Source organism: Blennius ocellaris (assembly GCF_963422515.1).
Source record: "Blennius ocellaris genome assembly, chromosome: 8".
Lineage (NCBI taxonomy): Eukaryota > Metazoa > Chordata > Actinopteri > Blenniiformes > Blenniidae > Blennius > Blennius ocellaris.
In genome coordinates, this window is record NC_137657.1 from 14,331,545 (window position 1) to 14,355,253 (window position 23,709).

At 43.7% G+C, this 23,709-nt stretch overlaps 1 protein-coding gene across 4 annotated transcripts in view; it reads left to right on the top strand.

The window, feature by feature from the left end:
* arhgef1 (Rho guanine nucleotide exchange factor (GEF) 1) overlaps positions 1-23,709 on the top strand; it is a 46,353-nt gene that overhangs the window by 18,826 nt on the left and 3,818 nt on the right. For 2 of the 4 annotated variants that reach the window (XM_080500820.1, XM_080500819.1), the window contains exons 3-30: positions 65-178; positions 2,243-2,341; positions 4,208-4,250; positions 4,365-4,470; positions 7,384-7,524; positions 10,105-10,134; positions 11,245-11,356; positions 11,538-11,613; positions 11,851-11,880; positions 12,355-12,552; positions 13,682-13,823; positions 15,539-15,700; positions 16,790-16,980; positions 17,063-17,209; positions 17,859-17,941; positions 18,251-18,376; positions 18,523-18,637; positions 19,391-19,491; positions 19,657-19,731; positions 19,817-19,892; positions 20,565-20,732; positions 20,833-20,920; positions 21,009-21,113; positions 21,227-21,279; positions 21,396-21,539; positions 21,666-21,788; positions 22,274-22,458; positions 22,913-23,017. In XM_080500820.1, the coding sequence (XP_080356946.1) occupies positions 65-178; positions 2,243-2,341; positions 4,208-4,250; positions 4,365-4,470; positions 7,384-7,524; positions 10,105-10,134; positions 11,245-11,356; positions 11,538-11,613; positions 11,851-11,880; positions 12,355-12,552; positions 13,682-13,823; positions 15,539-15,700; positions 16,790-16,980; positions 17,063-17,209; positions 17,859-17,941; positions 18,251-18,376; positions 18,523-18,637; positions 19,391-19,491; positions 19,657-19,731; positions 19,817-19,892; positions 20,565-20,732; positions 20,833-20,920; positions 21,009-21,113; positions 21,227-21,279; positions 21,396-21,539; positions 21,666-21,788; positions 22,274-22,458; positions 22,913-22,987 (3,108 nt within the window). In that variant the 3' untranslated portion in view covers positions 22,988-23,017. Of the gene's footprint in view, positions 1-64; positions 179-2,242; positions 2,342-4,207; positions 4,251-4,364; positions 4,471-7,383; positions 7,525-9,671; positions 10,010-10,104; positions 10,135-11,244; positions 11,357-11,537; positions 11,614-11,850; positions 11,881-12,354; positions 12,553-13,681; positions 13,824-15,538; positions 15,701-16,789; positions 16,981-17,062; positions 17,210-17,858; positions 17,942-18,250; positions 18,377-18,522; positions 18,638-19,390; positions 19,492-19,656; positions 19,732-19,816; positions 19,893-20,564; positions 20,733-20,832; positions 20,921-21,008; positions 21,114-21,226; positions 21,280-21,395; positions 21,540-21,665; positions 21,789-22,273; positions 22,459-22,912; positions 23,018-23,709 lie in introns of those variants that run through there. The other 2 variants (XM_080500821.1, XM_080500822.1) reach the window with 2 other exon arrangements.

Genomic DNA, 23,709 nt, shown 5'->3' on the forward strand with positions numbered 1-23,709 from the left:
CTCCCGTCCTCCTCACGTTGAGGATCGCCTTTAACCCTCTCCCGACTGCTCTGCCCCGTCTCAGGTGATGGATGACCAGTGCACACACTTCAACAGCATCGAGCAGTTGAAGGAGCGGCCGACGCACCTGCTGGTCTTCATGCAACACGTCATTCTGCAGTTTGACCCCGCCCCCCTGGTGAGACCTGCAGCTGCTCTGTTAACACACAAGTTTCCGTTTCCACTTTTTTGTCAATCAGAGTCCCACACGATCGTGGTCCATTTTAATCAATGAAGCCGTCTCCATGGTTTTGAGTAGCCGGTACTTCATGTTTCTCCTTAGAATGAAAGGTTGCTTTTACTTCAGATGATGGAACTTCTATAGAACTGATCACATTTATCATACATAAAGCAAAAATATTCCAAGCCTTTTTTGTTCTTTAAACTGTAGTCGATGCGTTATAGTGAAATATAGATAGATAGATTTTTTTTTAATCTGATTAGATGCTTTTCCTATGTTTTTGTAACTGGACACCTTACTCATCAAAATCAACATTTTTAAATGTTTGAAACATTTCTATGACGTGCTATTTATTGAAATAATGACTACTAAAGATATTAAAAGTAGTCAAATAAAAAAAAAATCCAAAATATTGCAGTCATGATTCCTGTCCTGCCTTTCACACTATAGAAATATGTCTGTTTTGAGTTTATCATGAAAACCTAACAATAACAATGAAAAACACTTTAGTAGGTACAGCCTTTTTAATAAATTCAGTTTTATTGATATAACATGTAAAAGTATTGGTGTCACTTGATTTTCAAAGAAAACGTGTAGAAAAAGATGTATACGTTAGAATTATTCCTAATACATTAATGAAAGTCATAATCTGGTTTCTTTTGTCTTGTAGCTATAATCTACTAAAGCAATGAAAGGTTTTAATATACCTTTTTTGAAGTTAATAGACTTTAGGATAGTTGTCCCTGTATTGTTATGGCTGTATCAGCACAGACACAGACAGGAAATGAGGGGATCCAGTGGGAAAGGTATGACATAGGAGTGAACCAGGGACAGTTATATAGTATGCGTCTTTATCCAGAAGACCACCCAGACACGTCCTCCAAGTTTGAAGAGCTATAGGACTGTATATAGTGGAATTGAATCTGCTGCCAAAAGAACCTCTAAATTCCATTACCCTTGAATATATCTTGAATATAGACAAAGGGATCAACTCTCGCGGAAGATAAATGTGACTTTAACCTCGAGCTCAAGCCACGTGTGTTCACTCTTCTTTAGAATAAAAAAACTCCCAAGTGCTGAACAATTTTAAGAAACCGTTCAAAGCCTTTTTAGATGGCAGATAAGGTGTGTATGGCATCACAAATAATTATGACGATCAATGAAACGGACTAAATGAACGTGACGGATTTAAAGGCACAGCTACCAATTTCCACAGCGACACTAAATCAGGAGTGTTTGTGACAAAAGCGTCCCTCCTCGTCTCCCGGGTCGCTTCACCATTCCGAGACTTCAGTGTCGTTGGGCTCGTTGTCGCCGAGTGTCGATTGTAACTAAATCCGGAAACGTCCGTGCGAACCAGTGCCTGTCCTTTCACCTTTTGTTCCACAAGCAGACGTTCTGATCCGCCCAGGTCCTGTTACAGCCGCGACCACGTCGTCACCGCCCTACTTTTTTTGTCTTCTCACACTTACCGTAACACCAGTAGAGCAGTGTGAAGATGGCTTCGTTTGCAGGGTTTCATAAACAAAAACATCTGCAGTCTTTGAATTGATTTTTGGGAGTTTGATTTTTGTGCATGACTGAAGCTGACAGGGCAATGGCTATTCATCAGTTCATTATTTTATTTGTATTTCTTTTCACTTGCAACATTGAAGGTTCAAACTTCATCTTGCCGTGCACTTGAGCAAGGCACCAAACCCCAAATTGCTCCCGACGGATGGATTAAGCAGCTTGTTATGGCATTGGTGTCTGAATGTGAAACAATGTCAAGCATGTTAGGACTGCTGAGTCGGTTAAAAACTGCAAAATGAGTCAAATGCATTCACTATTTCTATGGGACGTTGTCATTCAAGGTGAAATATCCATTTTGTCTCAGTTATTTATTTCTGAACTTTTAATTGCACTGAGTGAAACTTTTCATAGACCGGAGTTTGCCAGAATCTCCCATTATCGTGTGCATTTTTAAAAACATTTTTGGGTGATATTTAATACTTTGTCTCACTCTGTTTTGTCCTCTCTCAGCTGTGTTACCTCCATGCCGACCTCTTCAAATCCTTCAGTGCCAAAGAGACCAAGAAACAGTTTGTGGAGTTCTACAACACCTTCTTGGACAAGGGTGCAGTAAGTATCCAACCAAGTTTGAAGAGAACTGTTCAAGTATTAGAAATGTTGAACATGTGTCTTATCACACTTCTTTTTTTTTTTCTCACCGTTTCTCATGTTTTTGTTTGTCTTCGTTCTCGACATTTGATCTTTCCTCTGAATGTTTGCTCCGCAGTAACGGCCTCTGTTGTTTTCACTAAGATCGCTGACGTTTGTCCGATTGGAGGACAGATATCAACTTTTTAAAGTTCCCGAATATTTTTCAAACTGTCAATACCCGGGATAAAAATCAGTTTTGTAAGGCAATAATCAGAAGGTGGTGACTGATCGGACTCATTTTGACGATAGCTGTGTTCAAATCTGCCATTTGAACTGTAAACGCCTGAGGTCGCAGACAGAAATGTGTTGCATTTCTCGTGATATATGTGCCGTTTTATTCTCTCGTGTCTTATCTCACGCTCTAATGTTATTACTGCAAACAGCATTTAGTTTTGTTTTGAAAGATACTTGATATGTGGCTCAGCGACTTCATTCTGTAAACAACCTGGCAGCTCGTTAGGTTTGCTGAAATGGATCGATCCAGGTGACACCAGCTCAGTACCTTGTTTTTTTTTTTGTGTGTGTATGTGTTTGGAGATTCATCCGCTCTTTGTCGCACACATTCCACACGTTCATAAACGTTTGGATTTATGAACACTGCTACTGCGCCGTCGGGGCTCATTACTTTACTGTGATTGCTATAACAGATGTAGCAGATACTCTTATCATGCAAATGATTTGTTAGCAGTGTTTTGCGGTTGAAAGTGTTTTCAGTCGTTTGGTACCAAGTATCTGGCATTTGTTCTCAGAAGTCTCGGGCCCTCTTTTCTTTTTCTTCTTTTTTTTTTTTTTAATCGACATATTTCAAAGGGAATTTATGATGCGACTCAACAGTTGTGTGTAAGGTGGCCCCGCGAGAGGAGTACATGATGTGCAAACGGTTTTTTTTGTCAGGGTTAGGGCTTGTGTGTCGCCTCTGTTTGCTCTGCCTGTACTCAATATGTGCCGTAACTTCGGTATCTCTTATTACATCGCTCCTCTTAAACACACCTGGTCTTTGTCACTCTCCCGTTACATTTCCCCCCTCAGTTACTGTACATATGTCAGCTCAGCTGGATCGTGCTGCACCCCCCCCCCCCCCCCCTACTCTGTCTGTCCATCCCTGCAGCTTCCTGTCAGGATCGTGGGAAAGCCCTTTCAGGGGGAATCGTCTTCTCTCTCTCTCCCTCAGATTTTTTTTTTTTTTTAAACCCCATCTCCTTTGTAAACCTATTGACCTGAACTTGGCCCATGTGGTTCGCTTCATGTCTGTGACAGCGCTATGTATCTCCCTTTTGGAATATCTGTTTCATCTGGGGTTCTTTTTTTTTTTCCTTCACATTATTTGTGGTGTTAAAATGACCCCTTGTGGTTGTATGTAGGTACTGCACCACACTGTTTCCCTATGGCTTGAAAATAAATACAAAGAAGCTATTGAGATTCATTGAGATCATTTAAATCTCAGTTAATGTTAAACCTTTGTCATATTGTTTAAAAAATGGAGCGTCATTGGCATTTTCATAGTAATTGTGTAAAAAAAAAAAAAATCTGATCCTAGAGTCATGACAATCAAATATGAAATATATAATAACTTATAAGGTAGATTTAGGAAGAACGGTACAAAAGAGCCTTCAAATGTTTAAATGTATGTGGTTGTGTTTATATTATCACTTTTCCATTGTATTTTTTTTTTTTTAGATGCACTAGTTCACCCAGATTTAAAGAGAATCCCTCATTTTAAGAAAATGCATATATTTATGAAATGTGGCGTAGTGAAATTCTTATTTTTCACCATACCTTTTGCAGATTCTCCGAGTGTCGATACCAGCCACGACATCCTATGATCTGGGTAAGTTCATTTTCCATCAGTCTTTGTTATATATTTTTACATTTTGGACTTGCGTTGCATACAGGGCCTCCATGCCTCTCTTCTGGTAACTTGTTTCACATTTCCCCCCTCCAGACCGGAGCCGTCCAGAACTGTTCACAGATGACACCCAGAAACGTTATGCTCAGGAAGTTCAGAACCTGCAGGTTCCCGAAGTTGCCAAACAGTTGGAAGATTTCAGGTGACAGGGTTTTTTTTTTTCTTCTTTTTCTTTGTACTCAAAACTTGTTTATTGATTGACATCTAGAGTTACTTCATTCTGCTTGTCAGAGGCACAAAAATAAAGAAATAATTAGCAAAAACAACAAAGTCAACAAATGGTTTCACTTGTTAAACACTGCTACGTGTGCATGTGGCAGAAAGAAAACCTGACAAACACCACTTCGTCACAACTGGTAGTAAAGGGGGACAAAAACCACTTTTACTGTGAAAAATGTTTATATCACTATTGCATTACTCGATGACTTCACATAGCGCATGTTTACTTGAATCGTTGGCTGAATTGTCGATAAAAACAAAAAACACTTATCTTGGAAATTGGAGCCTCGTCAAACTTGTAATATCAACATTTTATAAGGTTGTGCAATTTTTGGCCCCAGTTTTCTGACAGGAGCCACACCGACAGTGGAATGTTCTGCTGTCGCTCACCTGCTTCAAGGATTTTCCTCTTGTGCATCGAGAGTCTTCTGCTTATTTTAGCTGTGAGAAAATATTTAAGTGAATGACGCCGTTCCATCATCTCGAATATGTCGAATTGTTCTCTTCTGACTTCAGCAATTTGTCAGATAAACTACTGCTTACTGGATATTTCCCCTATTCTGGATGGTTTTGCTGATAATCTTACTAATTCATCATTGTCAAGTATCAAAAACAACCGTTCTACCGTCAACAATCATCTTACGGTCAGACTTTAAGTTTAAATTTCAGCATCCATAAGATGGTGAGTCTAGTTTTACATTAAAATAATTCCATACCAACAGTATATATAGTTGGATTGAATAAGTTTTCAGTTAACTTTATCAGTGCATCTAGAAATTAAGTCTCATGTTATAGCAAGTGAATAAAAAGTCGGACGTCAAGGTGGAGCTGAGTTCAGCTCTTGGCCCTCTTTTGTTTGCCGTGGCGATAGACAGGCCGTCACATGAAGTGGAGACACACGGGTCTTCGTGGTTTGTAATGGTTCGTAGATGACGGAGTGATCCATTGTGAGAAAAGGAGAGCCGGTCGAGGAGAACCTGGAGATGGCGAGGTTTGTGTTAGAGGAGAGCCGAGGGTGCAGAGGTTTTGGATGGAAGTGAGCAGAATTGTCAGGATTGTGAATGAGTCTATTAGAGGGCTGGGCTGAGAGATGGGAAATCTTCTGATAAAATGCACGCTGATGATGATGATGATGATGATAAACAAAAAGCAATGAAATATGCTTCTATGCATGAATCTGGTATTCCCCCGCTCATGAACACTCTGGAAACATTTGGGTAAATCTCTGGCTTTACACTCGACTTACAAAAACATTGAAGTTCCGACCTTCCATTTCAAAGCAATCGTTGGCCACTGACCAATTGGACCGATGCCCGTTACAAATGTAATACTTGGGTGTGGTATTGACTCAAGATCTTTTTACAGTTGGAGTGAAATTCAAATAACGAAAATGAACCCCCCCCCCCCCTCCCAAGATGATTCTACTTATTTATGGTACTTCCAACAGAGGTGTTGGCAAAACCGTTTTCAGGAATGGGAGAGGCACTTTTCATGATTCATTGATTTTAAACAACCTCAAGTAAGATATTGAATATTGCACCTGCCAGGTGAGGTGCTGCTACAGCCCCGCTGGTATTGCACTGCCTCGCCTTCATGAGCATCGGCAGCTCAGGCGTTTGGCTACAACTTTGGGGAAATAAATCCTTAACCAGTTCTTTATTATGGCAGAATTGCTGCTGTAGGAGTATGATTCCCCCTTTTTATTTTTTTTATTAAAAAAAAAAAAATTATTATCCCAATTCCGAAATCAAGATGGATTGGTTCCTGGTGTTTTGCTGGAGGGAGTGTGGAACAGTTTCTGCTGACTCGTTTCCTGCATTTTGGTGTTTTTCTTACAACATTGTGGAAGAAGGTGGAAAAATTGATAATAGAAGCCCTGCGTATCGCACTGCATTTTCTTCTTGAGGGTATTGTGTAAAAGAGAAACGCACCTTTTGGGGATAATTATGGTTCCAAGTGAAAGGAGAAGTATTAACCAAATGCAGGCTGCAGTAGGATCCATCCACCCTGACGCTGTGAGAACACGTTATGTGCTTAATTCACAAGCTGGAGATTCTGACTTTCACACTGCAACTTCAGAAGAAAAAAGAAAAATGGCTTTGCGCAAAGACTCTTTGAAATTGTGCACATCATACACTTAATGTATGACCTATGTATTATTAGACTTTTAGATCATCCACTTTATTTGGTGCATTATTGTGCTAGAAGATCACAGAACAGATGAGGCCAGGGTAATTACAATCATCAAACGATATGGTGGAATGTTGTTTTCCCGACAAACTATTTTGAAAATATGTTGATTTCTTTTCAGATTAATTTCTTTCCTTCAAAGCAGCGGTAATGGATTTTCAACTTGCGCAATAAAAAAAAATCAGAACCGTAGGAAAAGGCAGTGCTTGATAAAACCTCTTTAATTATGTTAAAAATGCTCTTTTCGCTTGGATTGTCCACAACTCCTTTGAGAGCTTTAATCAAACGTTAAACTCTGCTTAAAGTAATACTTTGCATGTTCTAAGTTGCTTCCATCCACTGTTACTCAAGACACGCTGTGACCCCCCCCTTCATAATTATGTCCATTGCAGGATTGAAGGAGTTTAGTGTGAATAGTCTGAGCAGTAACGGCAGAGCAGCTTTGCCTGTTGAGAAAGAACAACTCAATTTTTAATCTGATCAGGAACACATAGTCCGAAGGCTTCATGTGCTGGAAGTTCAACCATAGTGATTTTTAATTCTCTGTTAAACTCTGCATTTTGAGACGCGCGCCATGAATTTGATTCCGGTGTCATTATTTTCGAAACGCGCCGACTCACGTACCCCCTCCTCCCGTTCCGCACAGGCAAAAGAGGATGATGGGAATGACCCCCAACGAGGCGGAGCTCATTGACGTGGAGAACCACTATCCAACAGACCGCATCCCGATGGAGATGAAGGAGAAATCTGTAGCTGAGAACCTGCTGGAGAAGATGGCCGAGACACAGTGAGTGTTTCCGTCTTGCTAACTATTCTGGTCATCCTCTAATAGTGACGCCAAACTGGTTTCTTGGTTTTCTTTAAGCTTTGATGGGAACGATCTTGACGTCTCCCAATTTTCGTGACTTCTTTAGTGATTAGACCGAGGTTGTGTTCACACTTATCTGGTCCATTTTATAGCAGACTTGCATTTTATTATTTGCTTTGCATGTCCTTTTTTTAAAAAAAAGAAGAAAAACATCAAACCAATATGTGTAAATGGATGATGTTTCTCTGTTATGTTGCATCCAAGGTGACAGAAATAGCACGAATTCCACACCACTGCTCTGGGTTATTTTATACGTATTCTGGTCATCTTTAAGAAAACAGATGGAATGTTTTTTTTGGGGTGGGGGGGGGGTGTTGTCACCTAAACACAAGAGCATAGAGGGGATGAAGAGGTGAGTTGACAAATCTGATTTTGCACTTGGGCCAGAGGAAGGAGGAGGAAATTGGGAATAAATGCAGGACTTGAATAGAGTAACAGAAGGAAATACAAAATAACTGGTTGGTGGACTGATGACGTCCTTTCAAGTGTGCTTCATCCAGATTCAATCAATTTGCTTCAATGCTTTGTGAAGCACGTTGTGTGTTTTACATTACTGTAATAGTATGAAAGCCTCGCAGTATTTTTAATGTTTGGCTAGAAAAGGCCCAAAACCACATTTTCATGAAGGCAAACATGGAAATTTGCTTATGTCAGCTGTAGTCATTAGTGCTCTCTGTTAGATTATCTTTCCCATGTGATTTACAACTGCTTGAATCCAACTGCACACAACTTTCAATGAGCGAATAATGGAGTCAGACAGCACGTGACAAAGAACTTCTTCAGGTGGCTCCTTGGTTTGTTTGGTTTTTTTTTAAGAAACCTTTGGTTTGTAATGCATTTACACTTTAATTGAAGGGCATCAGAGTTGTTGTGGACAGACGTAACTGAAGGTTATTGTCCGTTTCTGTTGCTGCTCTTTACACTGTCGTCCATGAGCTGCGCACGTATCCAGTTCTAGACGAAGCACAGACGGAGATGCAGCAGGATACGGTGGAAATCAAGCTCACCGGGCCAGAAAGCCAAAGAGGGATTAAACCGGGACGCAACAGAGCAAAGAAGGAAACGGGAAGGCAGAGAAAGAATTATGGAGGCAGCACTGCCACGCTGGCAGGAAGGCTCTCCCCTGGCATTTTGCCAGCTGGACGGAGGGGTGGAGGGGGGGGGGCGGGCGGCGGGCGGGCGGCGTAAACAGAGCGGGGGAGAGATGGGGAAAGAACGGGCCAGTGGGGTTATCAATGGTGGATGTCTCCTGCCACAGACACTGTGAACGGAAGAAAGCAAGAGATCTTGGGCAAAGTTAATCTATCCTTGACCCCGTGGCCAACTACAGTGTGTTATCCTCGACAAAAAGAGAGAGAGAGAGAAGACTGTCTAACTTCATCTTGTCAGGAGAGTCAGAGGGAGGGGGAAAAAAAAACACAACAAAAAAACAACAGAAATGAAAGGAGATGCACTGTGCACAAGTAACACTCGTCCGGTGGATGCAAGCAGGATGTCAGTGGCGAGGACACAGAGCGCCTGCAAAGCAGTCGGTATCAAAGACATGATAATTCAGCTTTTGACACTCTCGCTTACTATCAAACAGTCGGATCTCTATTTCACGTGCACAAAAGATGCATTCAGCCTCACTCTATTCATTCCTCCTGACAATCATCTCGCTATCCCTCACGCACTCGTGCACCCACTCACCCCTCGGCGCGCACACACACACACACACACACACACACACACACACACACACACACACACACACACACACACACACACACACACACACACCCTCTTCACTTGACCACAACACGGTGACCTCGCCCCCTTTGGATCTCCATTGGCCTCTATGCCGACGCCAAGAAGGCGACCGGGCAGTTTGATTGGATTATGCAGGGGAATCCCGGGGAAACCCCTCCCATCCTTTATGTCCGTCTCAACACGCGAGTATCCAATTTCCACAGTCTTGCCTGCATGTTGCATCAGACAAAAACATGGTTAAATAGCCATTTCCGCTGTGTTGGAGCAATTTCTCACTTTCTGGATTTCCTTTGCAGACGGCATACAGCAGAGATCGGGGCAGGTAGTTTTGAACAGTTTGGGGATAGTAGTTTAATGATCTTTACACAAACAAGTTGAGTTTTATATTGCCAGAGCAGGAAGAAGTGCAGCTTTTGATGCACTTCCAAGTTTTTGACCGTTTTTGACTTTTTTTTTTTTTGTCTGTTTTTTTTTCCTCCACTTTTGGGGAAATTTTTAGAATATGATCAGTAGCTTCAGTTGTGAATGCAAAAACACAATTGTCAGCTTTGAGTTGGATCAAGAAAAGCTCAGCCACTTTAGATTCCACCGACCTAAAACAGACTTGATAATCTGTCGAGCGCGAGAAAGGAAAAATGCTACTTAAAAGAAAGAGGTGAGCTCAATGCTGCGCCTGAAGAAACACTTGCTTTTATTCCCCCCCCCCCCCCATACAGTAGTAACAACATTGACTCATCTCTTTTCTTTCAGACCCTCAGTTGTCTCGGATGAAGAAAAATGGTGAGTTCCATTCTTTTGACTAACTTCAAGCACCTGCATGGTGTCGTTTTCTTGCCCACGTGTGCATTTCTTTTATGAGCACACGGAGCAGAGCCGCTGCGCATGCATTTCCCAATTATGGGTGTGGTCACATCACAAGATTATTTCATATCGGTTTGAGTGCGGTGAAGTCCTTTAGGATATGTATTTCTTCAGTTCTTTCGATTTCCTCATTCAAATGCATTTCCTTTTTTTTTTAAAAACTCTCCATTCACTTTTCTGAAGTGATTGGGTAGACTTTTTGTTAATCCTTTGTGTACAAGTTTCAATGAAATACTCATTAAATCCTTTCATACACACTCAAGGTTCTGTTTGCTTCTCTCTGAAGACTTTTCGTCCTCCGCAGTGAAAGTGCTTCACGTCGCGGGTTATTGTATTCAGACAGCATGCTCGGCAAAACTGTGTGCCGTCTTGTAATGTGAGACACTTGAGTTGCATGCACATCCCCGGAGTCCCCTCCCTTTGTCGACTCCTCCGACTTCTCAACTCCTCCTTTGTCTTTTGTTTCAAAAAATGAATAAAAAAAAAAAATTCCCTCTCATGTTCCTTTGAGCTCCTCCGCCATATCGTTTCACCCCGAGTTCCTCTTCCCCTCTGTGCATCTGTTCGTCTTTATCTCTCGCTCTCATTTGCATTGTTCGTTTTTGTCAAAGTTGTATCATTATCTGTGTCTTCGGAGACTCTGTATGCACACCGCTGCAGCTTTCTTCAGCTTGCAATTAGAAATGCACAGAGAGCGCGATCGTCTGAGGATAAAGCGATGACGTTGCGAGCCTTTTAATACTTGCATTCCTTTGAAATGTGGTTCCATGTAACTCACTCCTTGACCATTCAAGCTCCGAGAGATTTGCCGACCCTCAGCACTTCCACAGTACGATCACATATCTCTGAAATGGGCTCAGAACAGTTGAAAATGTTGAATGTGAAAGTTAAAGACTACTTTAGGTCATTTCTTTCATTCGCACGTAAACGACAATAGCTTGTAAGGGAGACTGGTGATGAAGTATTCTTTGAGTGACAACTGCATGGGGCATCATTTACAAACACTTGTCCTTGTCTTCCCCTCTCCAGCCAGTCCATCTTCACTGCAGTGGCCTTCTATATGAAGCACCTTGGGGTCAAAACCCGGTCGGTTGACAGTAAGAAGCCCAAACCCGGCTTCTTCAGGAGACAACTGGTGAAGGTAAACGTCCATTGACTTTGGAGACTTACAGCCTCCCGTAAATCTCTCGCAGTCGCCAAATAAACAAAATGCATCGACAAGCAGACGAGGGAATTATTTAGACAGCTCAATAAATGCTCTGCATTGTCCTTGTAAAAGCTCAGGTCTCACTTTAATTTCGTCCCTGGTGTTATCCGTCCAGAATCGGAAGGATGAGTCCACCAAGGTCAAGAACAGGGGGGTGTTTCCTGGCATCCCCAGCTGGATCGCAGGCAACAGTAAGTGCACATTTGTTTATCTTGGCAGACTTCGTTGTGCTCCATGTTTGGGTTTTATTGACATGTTTGCATGTAGTTTTTCAGTTCTCCTATTTAATGTTCAAGAAAAAAATAATGACCCTATTTAGTTTTTGCTTTATGTATCACATCCACATGATGTCATCTTATATTTACATGTCAGTGTCTGTGAACAGTCTGAATATGAGAACATTGTCCTGCCCTTCTTTCCTGTTGCAGCTGAGGTCAAACCTAAAATGGAAGCTGAAGGTACTCGTTGTTCGGAGTCGCCCCACCCTCACCCACTTCTTTCCTATCTGTATCGTAGTCACATCTCCACTAATCAACCCATAAGCATGTCTGCATGTCCCAAATTACCGTGGCCCAGGATGTTAGTGGGTCAGTCTTTAGCTGGATTTGTTGTGGTTTCAGGGTGGCTGTTTGGAGAATAGTTTGTAATCACCAGGAAAACTTTAGACTTTGGCCAGTTATCTCCCGCTAAAAACTGTGAATGCTCCCCTCGTACCGAACTAACCCCCTCATTTACTGCAGAGGCCCTGATTGCACTATACTCATCCCATCTGTCTGTCTCTGCCTCACAAAATCTCCGTCAACCTTTTATTTCTGACTGAGGTGCTTTTGGGTCATGTGTTTTTATTTTTTCCCTCTCCTTCTTTTGTTTGCCTCGTGTGCTTCCACATAGTTCACTTCTGTTAAACCTGAAACTCTGTTCTCCCTCTTCAGCGGAAAGGGAAAAAGTGACCGTGGATCGTAAAGGCCTGGCTTCCGGCAGAGGCTCCTTGACCGAAAATGCAGTCCCTTCTCTCCCCAGCAGAAAGTCTGGCTCCGGCGGAGGTCCCGCCTCTGTGCCCGGGTCAGACATCCCTGAGGGGTCACTAAACGTCAATACCACCAACAGCCCCGAGTCGTCCCTCAGCGATGGTAAACACGCTTGCTGACATGAACTTGGAAATCAATAAAAAAAAAACCTCTGAGGGCCGAACTCTAGCTTTGAGCTAAAGTTCTGACTTCATGTTTAAATCTCCAGTCTGGACCTGCTAATATGCTACTGTCTAACATTTATGAACACACGCTACAGATGAGAAGGCACCGGTCCGCCGTCTCTCCGAGCAAGCCATACGTTAATTTCCTTATTCTTTCCAAATGTGAATCTCCTCCTGTGTCTCAGGGGTCGCCAAACTCCATTCGCGTTCGTCATCAATGTCTGTGTCACATTTTCATCTCAAACTTCGAACGTCTCATTCTGGATCAGAGTAGTGAATGCAGTCAGCGGCACAGTTCTCCCTACGAACAAGGTCTCGGTGGAGTGGAGACGCATGAATTATGGAATACATCGAGTTAGACATGGATAGACTAGAAATTAATACAGTAACAAAAGGTAAAGTTTCAAGGGCCCTTGTGACTCCAAAATTAAGCCGGTGGATCTGTTTTCATGAGAGCCCGACTCGCTCTCTGCTTTTATTCACTGTCAAGTTTGCAAGCGAAAGAGATTCAGTGCCTTTTCAAAAAATCCCCCTTTATGACAGTTGAGAATTAATGGACAGCACAGTGCAAAAGCTTCAGGCTGGTGCGATATAATGCTACTTATCCATCATGTAGTACCAACAAATAGATGGCTGAAGTCTGCAAGCAACCTTTACGAGTAAAGAAGAACAAGGTGTCCTGAACGTAAAGAAATGTCAGAATCTTTGCTTGATTCTCAAATGTTTTAAATAACTGTACTGTAAATTTGTACTTGCATAACGATGTGATAATTTTGGGAGACATTTCTAAACCTAATCATATAAACTGAAGCGTTTCAAGTATTTTTATCCTAGATGTTGATGGTTAATAATCAGGCCTCTGAAATCGTGTAATTTCAAAATGCGATTTTTTGTATTCTCTTGAGTTTATACTAAGATTAAAAATTCTTGAAATATTTCAGGTGTTCAAATGTAGAATAAGTCCGAAACATTAGGAACTTTCACTGCTCCTATTGAATCACGGGAGGAAAGGCATCGGTGTTCAGCAGAGACCATCGCTGAATTGTATCGTCCCAATTTTTTTTCAGGTCTCTCAAGCAATCGCCTCGAGCCCCCGACTCTGTCGGACGGGGGCGACGTGTCCCCCGTTGGGATGGCTGGCGGGTTGATCATTGTGGACCCCGTCTCACCCAGTGACACCCCCACAGAGGAGACCGTGGAGAAAGACAGGTGAGGAGGATGAAGGTGGTCAACAAGAGAAAACAGCTGAGGGCTGAGGTTCTGACTGCAGTGTAGTGAGCCTTCATGGGATTGTAATGAGGCAGTATGGAGGGTGTGGAGACCACTGAGCAGTGCAAAACGGGTGGGGGGGGGGGTGTTAGATGTGCCTGAGTTGCTCCAGCTGTGGGAGCGTGGTAAAACTCCCTCAGCAGTCTTGTCCCTGCTGTGTGCTAGCTTTTGTCATGTTGCCCCCGCCCTCCCCTTCGCTCGCTAGCTAACAGAGCCTGCCGTTTTGAGACCGACCCTCTCCAGGTGAACTCGGACCCTCCCCCCCGACTTTCCTACCAACCCTCTGACCCGTCCCCAAATCATTTCTCCTCGCCCCCTTCCTCACGACTGCACTTGCTCTCTCTTCCTAAACATCGCTCCCGTCTGTCCTGGTTTTAACGTGTGCCACATTTTGTGCTTCGTCGCAGTTTTTTTTTTTCCCGTTGCATCGTTTCAGGTAGACGATGGATGAAGCTTGACGCGTTTGCAGTTACCAGTTTGTTGTCGCCAACTTTTGTAGCCATTCGAAGCTGTAGATTGCAACGTTAAATACGGATCCGGCAACTTGGGACGACAATAGTTAAAAGTAAAGTCATAAAGTAGCGTTTTCAGTTTATCTTAGCTGCTCACTCCATGTGCTTTCCCAGGTGTCTGTGTGCGCCGTGGTCAGGGTCTCTCGTCCTGCTTGTCTCCACAGTTTGTGCGGTTCCATGTCGTGCCAGGGGCTTTGGCGTCGTCGTTTTTTTTGGCATGCTACTCTGACAGTGGTTTGAGCATTCGTTCAAGGGTTTGTTCTTTTGCTTCCTGTTGTGGGGCGTCCATGTGCATGCTTTGGTTGTTACTGCTTCTGATAGTCGTGCAAAGGCGAGTGTGTAACAATGTGGTGTCCCGTGTTTCCACAGACGGAAGACAAGGTGGGTGTCAGCGCCTTGACAGAGTCACGGACAGGCTTCAGGCACTTATACTGATCACACAAACACAGAGCAGACAGCCCTCATGTTGAGCCGATACGTAACGCAAACATGGCTAAGTATTTTTAAACCTGCTTGTTGAAGGAATTTAGAATCCGCTTGATTGAGGTCAGCTCGACTATTTTTAGTTGATCTGTTCGCTGGTTGTGTGAAACTGGAGCACAGTTCAAAAACAGTTGTTTTGCTAAAGTCAACTCTATAATGCAGTTTACCATGTAGAAGCAGTGCATGGCTCCTTTCTTAATGTACTGTTATTGACGGACATTCAAGCTCTGCCGTGTCTAAAGTCGATGGAATCTTAGGTTTCATCAAGTATATGCATGTCAGGCCATGCATATTTACTTTTCCACTCATTTCTTACGCTACTTTGATGTGATTTGTTCTTTTGAAATCTTTTTTTTTCTCTGAGTAAATCTTCTTCTGACTTAATTTATCCTTCATCCCCTTTATGTACCCCTCATGATGTAATTTCTATCCTCGCCACTGGTGATTCCCTCCCGACTCCTACGTCCTTTTTCTGTGCCTCATTTACCATCTTGTGGCTTCCCCACTTTATATTCCCCGTCCGTTATCTTCGCTTTCCACACATTTGTTTCCTTCTTTCCTTTTCCTGCTGCGATTTCCTTTCGCCACCTGTCCTCCCAAAACTCCCTCCTCCTCCTGTCACCCCCCCCCCCCCCCTCCTCCTCCTCACCCCTCCTGCAGTAGGAAAGTGGGACGCAGTGAGAGTGCCCGTGTGGACCGGCACTCGTCTCGCCGCCGCGGCTCTTCCCGGGCCAAACAGTCCCGCTCCCGTAGTGACGTGGACCTCCAGCCGCCCTCCACCGCGACAACACCTGCCCCGCTCACCCCCCAGCACCTCCATCCGTAAGACGGGCACGGCCCCTCTCCAGACCCCCTCCTGGCAGGAGAGGCACACAGCAGGGATGGGCAGGGTGGAGAGAAAATGTCTACAGATACTGAATAATTAGGGGAAACGTAACAAGTTAAGCCTGTGTATGATATTAAGATTAAAATGCTCCTTGAGAAAAACTAGAAAGGCTTGGGCATGTATTAATTACATGTTGTGTCCTATAATGCGAGTTAATGGAGCTGTTGGGTTTTTTTGGGGGGTTTTTTAAGTTGAGCTGTGGCTGTCAGGGAGTAAATAACCGTTTCAGTGTTGTGTCAGACACTCAACTCTTTGTGGGAAGAATTATTCAGTTAGGCCATGGACCATTCAGTAAACATTCAGCGCTTTGTAAATCCTGACAAAAAGGTATTGTGTTAATACTCTGAGGAGGAAAACGGTACTGATCCTGAGTGAACTGAAAACCAAATAGAAAATACATTTGGTGTGTTTTGTAAATTGTGCAGGAATAATAAGTTAACAGATAACAAGAATACTTGCTTGTGGTCTTGCCAGGAAGTTATATTTTTTTTCAACAATTTATTTTCATGTCGCAAACCCAAAGAAAGGGTTGCAATTTTTTTTTTTTTTTTTTTAAACAATGAAGCTTCATACAAAAACTTGTACAGTTTTAGGTTAAAAGCTGATTCAGATAAACCAGGGGTGTCCAAACTCGGTCCTGGAAGGCCGGTGTTCTGCATGTTTTAGTTCTCTCCCTGCTTCAGCAGACCTGAATCTTAATGATGATGTCATCACCAAGGTTGTGGGGGGAAAAAAGGCCATTTCATTGTAATCAAGTGTGCTGCAACTGGGAGAGAGCTACACCCTGCAGGATGCCGGCCCTCCAGGACCGAGCTCGGACACCCCTGAGCTAAACGGTTACAGTTTAAAAACGTTACAAGCATGTCGATCGTCATTAGTGAGACGAGCAGCTTTTTTTTTTTTAATCTGCAGTTTCTCAGCCAGTCGTTTCCTTTTCGCATCACCAATAGCCCACGTGGGTCGTATCTGTAAGTTGTAGAACCTATCCAGTCTAACGCTTCTTCCAACTCTTGTGTGTTCCTCAGTCTCGAGGGAACAATCTTTCTCCCTGAAGGCCCGGGCCACTCCCCCACCAGCCCCTCCCCGCAGCTGGAGGAGGTGGACCCGCGCCTCATGGAGTTTGAGCAGGACCCGCCCAACTGGAGGGAGCTGGCCTCTCCCGAGGCGCTCTCCAGCCTCAGCAAGAGAGAGACCAAGAGGCAGGAAGTCCTCAACGGTGAGGAGACGAGAGACCCGAGTCTTAAAGGACCTCTGCACGTCGCTCATTGCTCTCGTTTACCCTCCCCCCCCCCCATTAGAGCTGTTTGCTACCGAACACGCCCACGTGAGGAAGCTCACGGTCCTCCAGACGATCTTCTCCAGACCTCTGGAGCGAGAGCAGCTCCTGACGGCCACCGAGCTGGCCGCCATCTTCCCCAACCTGGACGAGATCATTGAGATGCACTGTGAGTGCTGCGGCAAAGTGGCTTGCTTATCACTGACAAGTTAGGACGCTTGTATGGATTTCAGTGTTGGGCACAGGCAAAATAATACTCGCTTGTAAACTTGGTGTTTGCATTTCAGCGGCTGAAATTTGGGATTGCCACAACAGTTTGTGATCGTGTTCGAATTGGCACAAGTTGCCCCCGATGCCCTCCTTGACACGTCCTGTTAAAGTGAAAATAATGCAGTATTGGATAAAAAGTTGTATGTGCTTGTCAAACAAATGCTGCACAGGAGATATTAATAGATTTGCTTCCAAATAACAAATTGCAAAGTGAATTTCGACTATTGACCTTTCAAACTGTGCTCCTTCTTCCAAATGCAAAGATTACAACCAAGATGTTTCCTTGAAGTAGCCTAAGGCGTGAATAAACCACTGTGCGAAATATGAACAGTGTTGAAATAATTGAAATGCCACAATACAAGCACCATAACATCCAGGGCCCATTGTTGTTTTTTTAACACTAAAAATGGCATCTGCTATCAACTGTATATGGCTTCTTTTTTTTTTTTGTAATCTTCTCCCTGTTTTCTATAATTCTGTACGGATGCATCTTTGACATAACTGTATTTAAATAAATGGTGTACTTCGTGTGTGCCTCGGAATCTCAGGTAACTTCTACGAGAACCTGAAGAAACTGCGCATGGAAGATAACTTCGTGGTCAAATCCATCAGCACCACAGTGCTCAACCGAGTGAGTTGTCATCTTTATTATTAGATTATACGGCGTTTCTCTGTTCTCCCATTACCTGCACTATGTTCAGAAACACTCCCACTGTTTGTGCTCGCAATTTAATTCAACGCAAATTAGCCGTAAGAGTGTCCAAATGGAATTTTGCTTGTTTAACAAGTGCCAGAACCTATTTACAGAAATAAAACGTTTGCTATATCATCAGCATGATTGGATCAGGCTCGCCTCCCCCCACTTGCCTGTCTCTTGAAGTCGTTTACGGTTTTTAGCACAGCGCTTGTGCCCGAGTTGTTTGTATGTGTGTGCTTTCAGTTCGAGGGGACGGAGGGGGAGTGGTTCCAGAAGCTGACGGCTCGCTTCTGCAGCCACCAGTCGTGGGCCCTGGACCAGATCAAGAGCAGGCAGAAGAGAGAGCCCCGCTTCAACTCCTTCATACTGGTAACGCACACGGAGGCCGCCCGGAAAAATACATTCTTAAATATTTAGCATGAGCGTCGTACATGGGTGCAACTCACAGATGCGAGGCCACGCGAGAACTCCCATAAAGTGGTCTCATTCCGGCTCCGTGTGCGCATTAATCCCAGGAGGCGGAGAGCAAGCCCCAGTGCCGCAGGCTGCAGCTCAAGGACATCATCCCGATAGAGATGCAGAGGCTCACCAAGTATCCACTGCTGCTGGAGAATATTGCAAAGAACACAGGTGTGTGTGTGTTTGTGTTTCCCAAGCATTTTTGCCATATTCATAAACACATTTATGAGATTTTTTTCATATCCCCCCTGATATTTTCCCTTAATTATCCTATTAAAATGTTAAATTATGCTGCACATAATGGACAAGAATTTAAGCTTTATATGGTGATAAATGTTTTTTTTTGTCTACTATGTGGGTAAACTGTCAATGTGGATAAACGAGGAGGCGAAAATGCATCATATTTTGACACAATAACAGATGTTAAAGTGCTGCAAACCCGCAGCACAAACAACCAGCAGCATCTCCGACTGCGGATGAGTTTCTGTGGTTTCATGGGTGTATATCGTCTTTGAGCCGCTGAAGAGAATCTCAAAATGTAGATTAAGAAATTAAACAATAGTGGGAAGTAATCACATTTTTATAAGTAGTCTGTGTCAGGTGTTCGATTTTTTTTTTTTGTTCAGGCTGATTCATGAGCTTGTTTTTATTATGACAGGCAAATAATAAATGGTACACTTAGGTGGAAAAAAAAAAGAAGCTGAATACGTTTATGCTAATGCTTTCAAATATGTACCCCCCCCTACCAAAAAAAGCAATCCCAATAAAAACGCCCACTTTAAGCACAACAAAAACCATTGGAACTGCTGATTACTTTGTGTCCTAGACAGGGCTCAGCGTACACTCGTGATTTATGGCTTTTGTTTTGGCGCCGCCGTGAAAGCTGTATTTTCCGCAACTCTCGTCCGTTCTGCCCATCCACAGAGGACCTTGTGGAGAAGGATAGGATCCACTTTAGTGCAGAGTGCTGCAGAAAGATCCTCAACCACGTCAACGAGGAGGTCAAAGTGATGGAGAACCTGTTGGTGAGAAACGCACAACCCGCCACTCAGGAACTGCTACGTCGTAATCGGGCCGTTCGAGTGGATTCACTTTTTAAGACTTTCTGAAGGCCGCGGCCTCTCGGACTGCTTCTGCTGTCAGCTGGAGGGACAATCTGACCTCCAAATCTCTCCTTCACTCTGCTACAGACTCTGAAGGACTACCAGCGTAGATTGGACACATCAGGGCTGAAACCCAGTAATGAGCTATACACTGAATATAAGGTAAGGCCCCCCCCCTTCGGCTGTTCTGGTCACTGTTGTGCAATGTTGTTTTGTTTACATTTTCTCATCATTTTCTCTCCACCAGAATATTGACTTAACCCAAAAGAAGATGCTTTTTGAAGGCCCACTGATCTGGAAAGTCACCAAGGAGAAGGCTATCGGTAAATATGTGCTTATATGTATCATAGTTACATTCGAATAGGCTGTTGTTTAGAAATATGACATGAAAAAAGAAAATGTCCAGTCATTCATATATAAGTCATATGTATTGGGAAAGATTAATGCCAAAATGCAAAACAAAGAAGAAGAAAAAAAGAGATATATAACGGTTTTATTTTGGGGCAGAATTTGCCTTTTTTTCCTCTCATTTCCTCTTTTGAATTAATACTTCATGTTTTGACATAATAGGAAACACAGCTGTACTGCAGCTGTTTTGACTGTGGCCCATTGTTGTCTTCCTTCATCACACTTCATTTCAGTTACCTCAGCATTAACGCAATGCAACAAAACATTCACTTTTAATCGAAACAGTCGCGAATGCACAACTTGTACACCACACGTCGGTAGCAAGAGCAAGAAACAAATGCAATACAAAGGTATATTTGTAATTCCTCAATTTCCCCATGTTTTATGTGTACTTTTTATCCACCATTTAGTGCTTGTTTGTACTTCTGTACGTGTGTCGAGTGAGACTGCCCGCGTTCGCACCGTGACCGACTGGAATCGGCTCAAAAGCCGGGGGCAGGATAGACGACGGATCAGAAAATGCGAATAGAAGTCGCACTCCAGTGACAGAATGAATGTCAATACCTGCCTCGTTCCCCGTTCTTCAGATGTGCAGTGCGTGCTGCTCGGAGACCTGCTGGTGCTCCTGCAGAGGCAGGACGACAAGATGGTGCTGAAATGCCAAAGCAAGAGCAACATCGTGGGGCAGGAGGGCAAGCAGATGCTGAGCCCCATTATCAAGCTGGACTCGGTCTTCCTCCGCGAGGTGGCCACAGGTGAGCCGCGCGCCTCGGGTACAGTCGCCTCATACACTTCCGCTGCGAGATCAATGCCGCTCAGTGTCCCAGTTCCTGCGTTTTCGCCTTCTCCCGTCAGATCGAAAGGCTTTCTACGTGATCTTTACCTGGGACAGCGGCGCTCAGATCTACGAGCTCGTGGCTCAGTCGGTTGCAGAAATGAAAACGTGAGTGTATCGAGGGACAGACGGGCAACCTTTACTCCTCCCAGTTAAATCAATGGGCGAGATGAAACACTGAGCTTGTGCTTTTTAGTTGGACTGATATAATCAAGTCGACGGTGGACGACCTGAAGAAGAGCGGGGCGCCCATGAGGCTGACGCTGCCGCTCGGTGGTGGAGGAGCGCCGTTCAGTCCCACGTACGCGCCGTCAGCTCACACGTCTCTTGTGTTCGATGCCGGACGGGCAAGATAAACCCGTCGCCCGCCACGGGCCACCCGTCTCATTGCTTTTGTCCTCTTCTCTCCTTTAGGTTGAATGTCCCTTCCAGCCCGACGGAGAATGGAGGCTTGAAAAGCAGCAGAGGTGAGACCGCCCTGTTTTTTTCTTATCTAGTGCATACTAAATAAATAGTGGAAGTTTGTCTTTATTACTCATTTCTGAAGGCGATCGCCAAAGTTACGCCTCCTCTCTGTCTGTAGATCGAGATAAAGACAGCTTGACGAGTGAAAAGTCAACAGACCCCAGACATAGGCTGATTGATTTCCTGTCAGACAAAGGCTTCGACTTGATTGGCCACTCCAACAGCGATCAGGAGAAAGTGGCCAGCAACGCTTTAGAAGAAGGTGAATATGATTGATATTAATTCCATGCAATTATCATGATTCCTTTTTTGGGGGGGTGGGGGTGCTTTGCTATTGTCTTTTCTTGCCTGTTGACTTTAACAAAGCCTTTGAACGCGTGTCTGTCAGTCATGTTCCTGAAAAGGGTGCTGGTGAGCAGCATCAGTGTGTCGGAATACTCGCACGATGAAGAAAACGAGGAGGAGCAATCAGACGGGCTCAGTCAAGATGTGGATGGTTGTCAGTCAACAGGTAACAACACTGTTTTCTCTCCATATTCTGCACCGAACCACACTGGTATTATCACAAGGAGCACTTTGTGATTGTTTATGGACAATGATTTAGCCAATGAATAAAGTAATTGAGAAAAGAAAAAATAACAAAAGGAGGATTTTAATTGTTTTTATTGTTTATACTCGCAAACAAAATAATTTATGGAAGATTCACTGAACCAGCCTTTTGTTTTGGGGTCACTCTTATTACCTTGCTGATCACAAATCCAATTAAAGTTCCAGTATTTTTATTTTTTTTATTATTCTGGGCAAATATCATTTTTCCGATGTATTTATCTTTTGAGATAGACCTTTGAATCCTGTGTGTGCTTGCTCTCTCGTTTTTTTGTTGTTGCTGTTTTTTTTTTTTTTTTAGCGAGTGTGTGTGTTCATGACTTATCTTGACCTGAATTTGGCACAACTCTGAAATGCCAGCGCCTCTAAATGAAGTCTCTGCCTCCACAGAGGAGAGTCAGACCGCAGACAGAGGGGCCGAGGAGGCAAATACCAACACTTGTGAAAAAGAAGGCGCGGAGACGAAGGCAGACGAAGAGAAGAGCATCAGCGCGCCACTGGTGTTGTCCCAGGAGAGGATGGAGGAAGTGTGCAGGAGGCTTCACAGCCTGGAGGAACAAATAAAGAGACTTCAGGTGAGCAAAGAGCGAAGACGGATGAGAAGATTGAGGAGGGAGCGCGAGCAGCTGTGAGGAGGTGGTTCGACGGGGCAGATCGACACGCAAACCCAACAAAAGACGCGAGTCGGCCGAAAATAGACGCACGGCTGAACATCGAGGGTTTCAGAGAGGATAAGTTAAGGAAGGCGAGCTGCGGATAAATGGGGGCCAAATAGCACAAAACTGAAACCAGAGAATAGAAAACCATTTAACCACTGCTGTTATTGCCTCGGTCAAAATTGCCTGCTGAAATTGGACTTCTCTAAAAATGGCTATTATGTCCAACGCTTGCAATGGTATGTGTCAGCGAAGTAGCTAGGGAGACGAAGAGAGGATGTTAAAGGAGTCGCGTGCGTGCGTGCGTGCGTGCGTGCGTGCGTGCGTGTGTGTGTGTGTCTGTTTCTAAGGTAATATTGATTTTGTGCTGCAGACTATAGAAGAAGAGCACCACCGGCTGCAGGAATCTCTCTCCAAGTTCTCTCTGGAGGGGGGCAACTTCCAGTAAGACTCCATCACGCCACCTGCTGGTGGTCAGGTGAGGAACTCAACCAAGCCAAGGGATGACAAAAGTGTAATAATCATCAGATGAACTATTTTTTTTTTTTTTTAACATTTTTTTTGTTAAAATCTTTTGAAATAAAGTGGTTATTAGATTATTCATGAAAAAAAAGTACAACTTGTTTAGCTTCTGAATTTGTGAACTTAGTACATATTAAGATTTGTGTGGTTATCTAAGTAGCATAATGAAAGATAAAATGACACAAGAGCCTGAGCGGGGGGGGGGGGGCTTAATGTTGCCGCCCCTCCGCTTCCTGGCAATAGGATGAGTAAATGCAGAAAATGTAATTCTTCCAAAGGGATTAGCTTAGTTTATAGTTAATAAATCATCATAATTTGAAATACCATAATTCCTAGACTATTGAGCACGCCTGAATATAAGCGGCACCCACCAAATTTAAAAAGAAAGGTCGGTTATGTGATGCACCTGAAAGCACCACCTATATATGTGGGGCATGAAGCTCATTAACCCGTAAAAAAAAAAAATCCATATATTAGCCGCGTTATTGTTTAAGCCGCGAGGTTCAAAGCATGTGAAAAAAGTTGCGGCTTATAGTCCTGAAATTGTAGATATCATGTGTGCTTTTAAAGGCCCCATATGAAACAGTGCGAGTGTCGAAGCAGAGGGAGCAGTTTCCAAACTTGGATGGCATTTTCAGTGGACAGTGT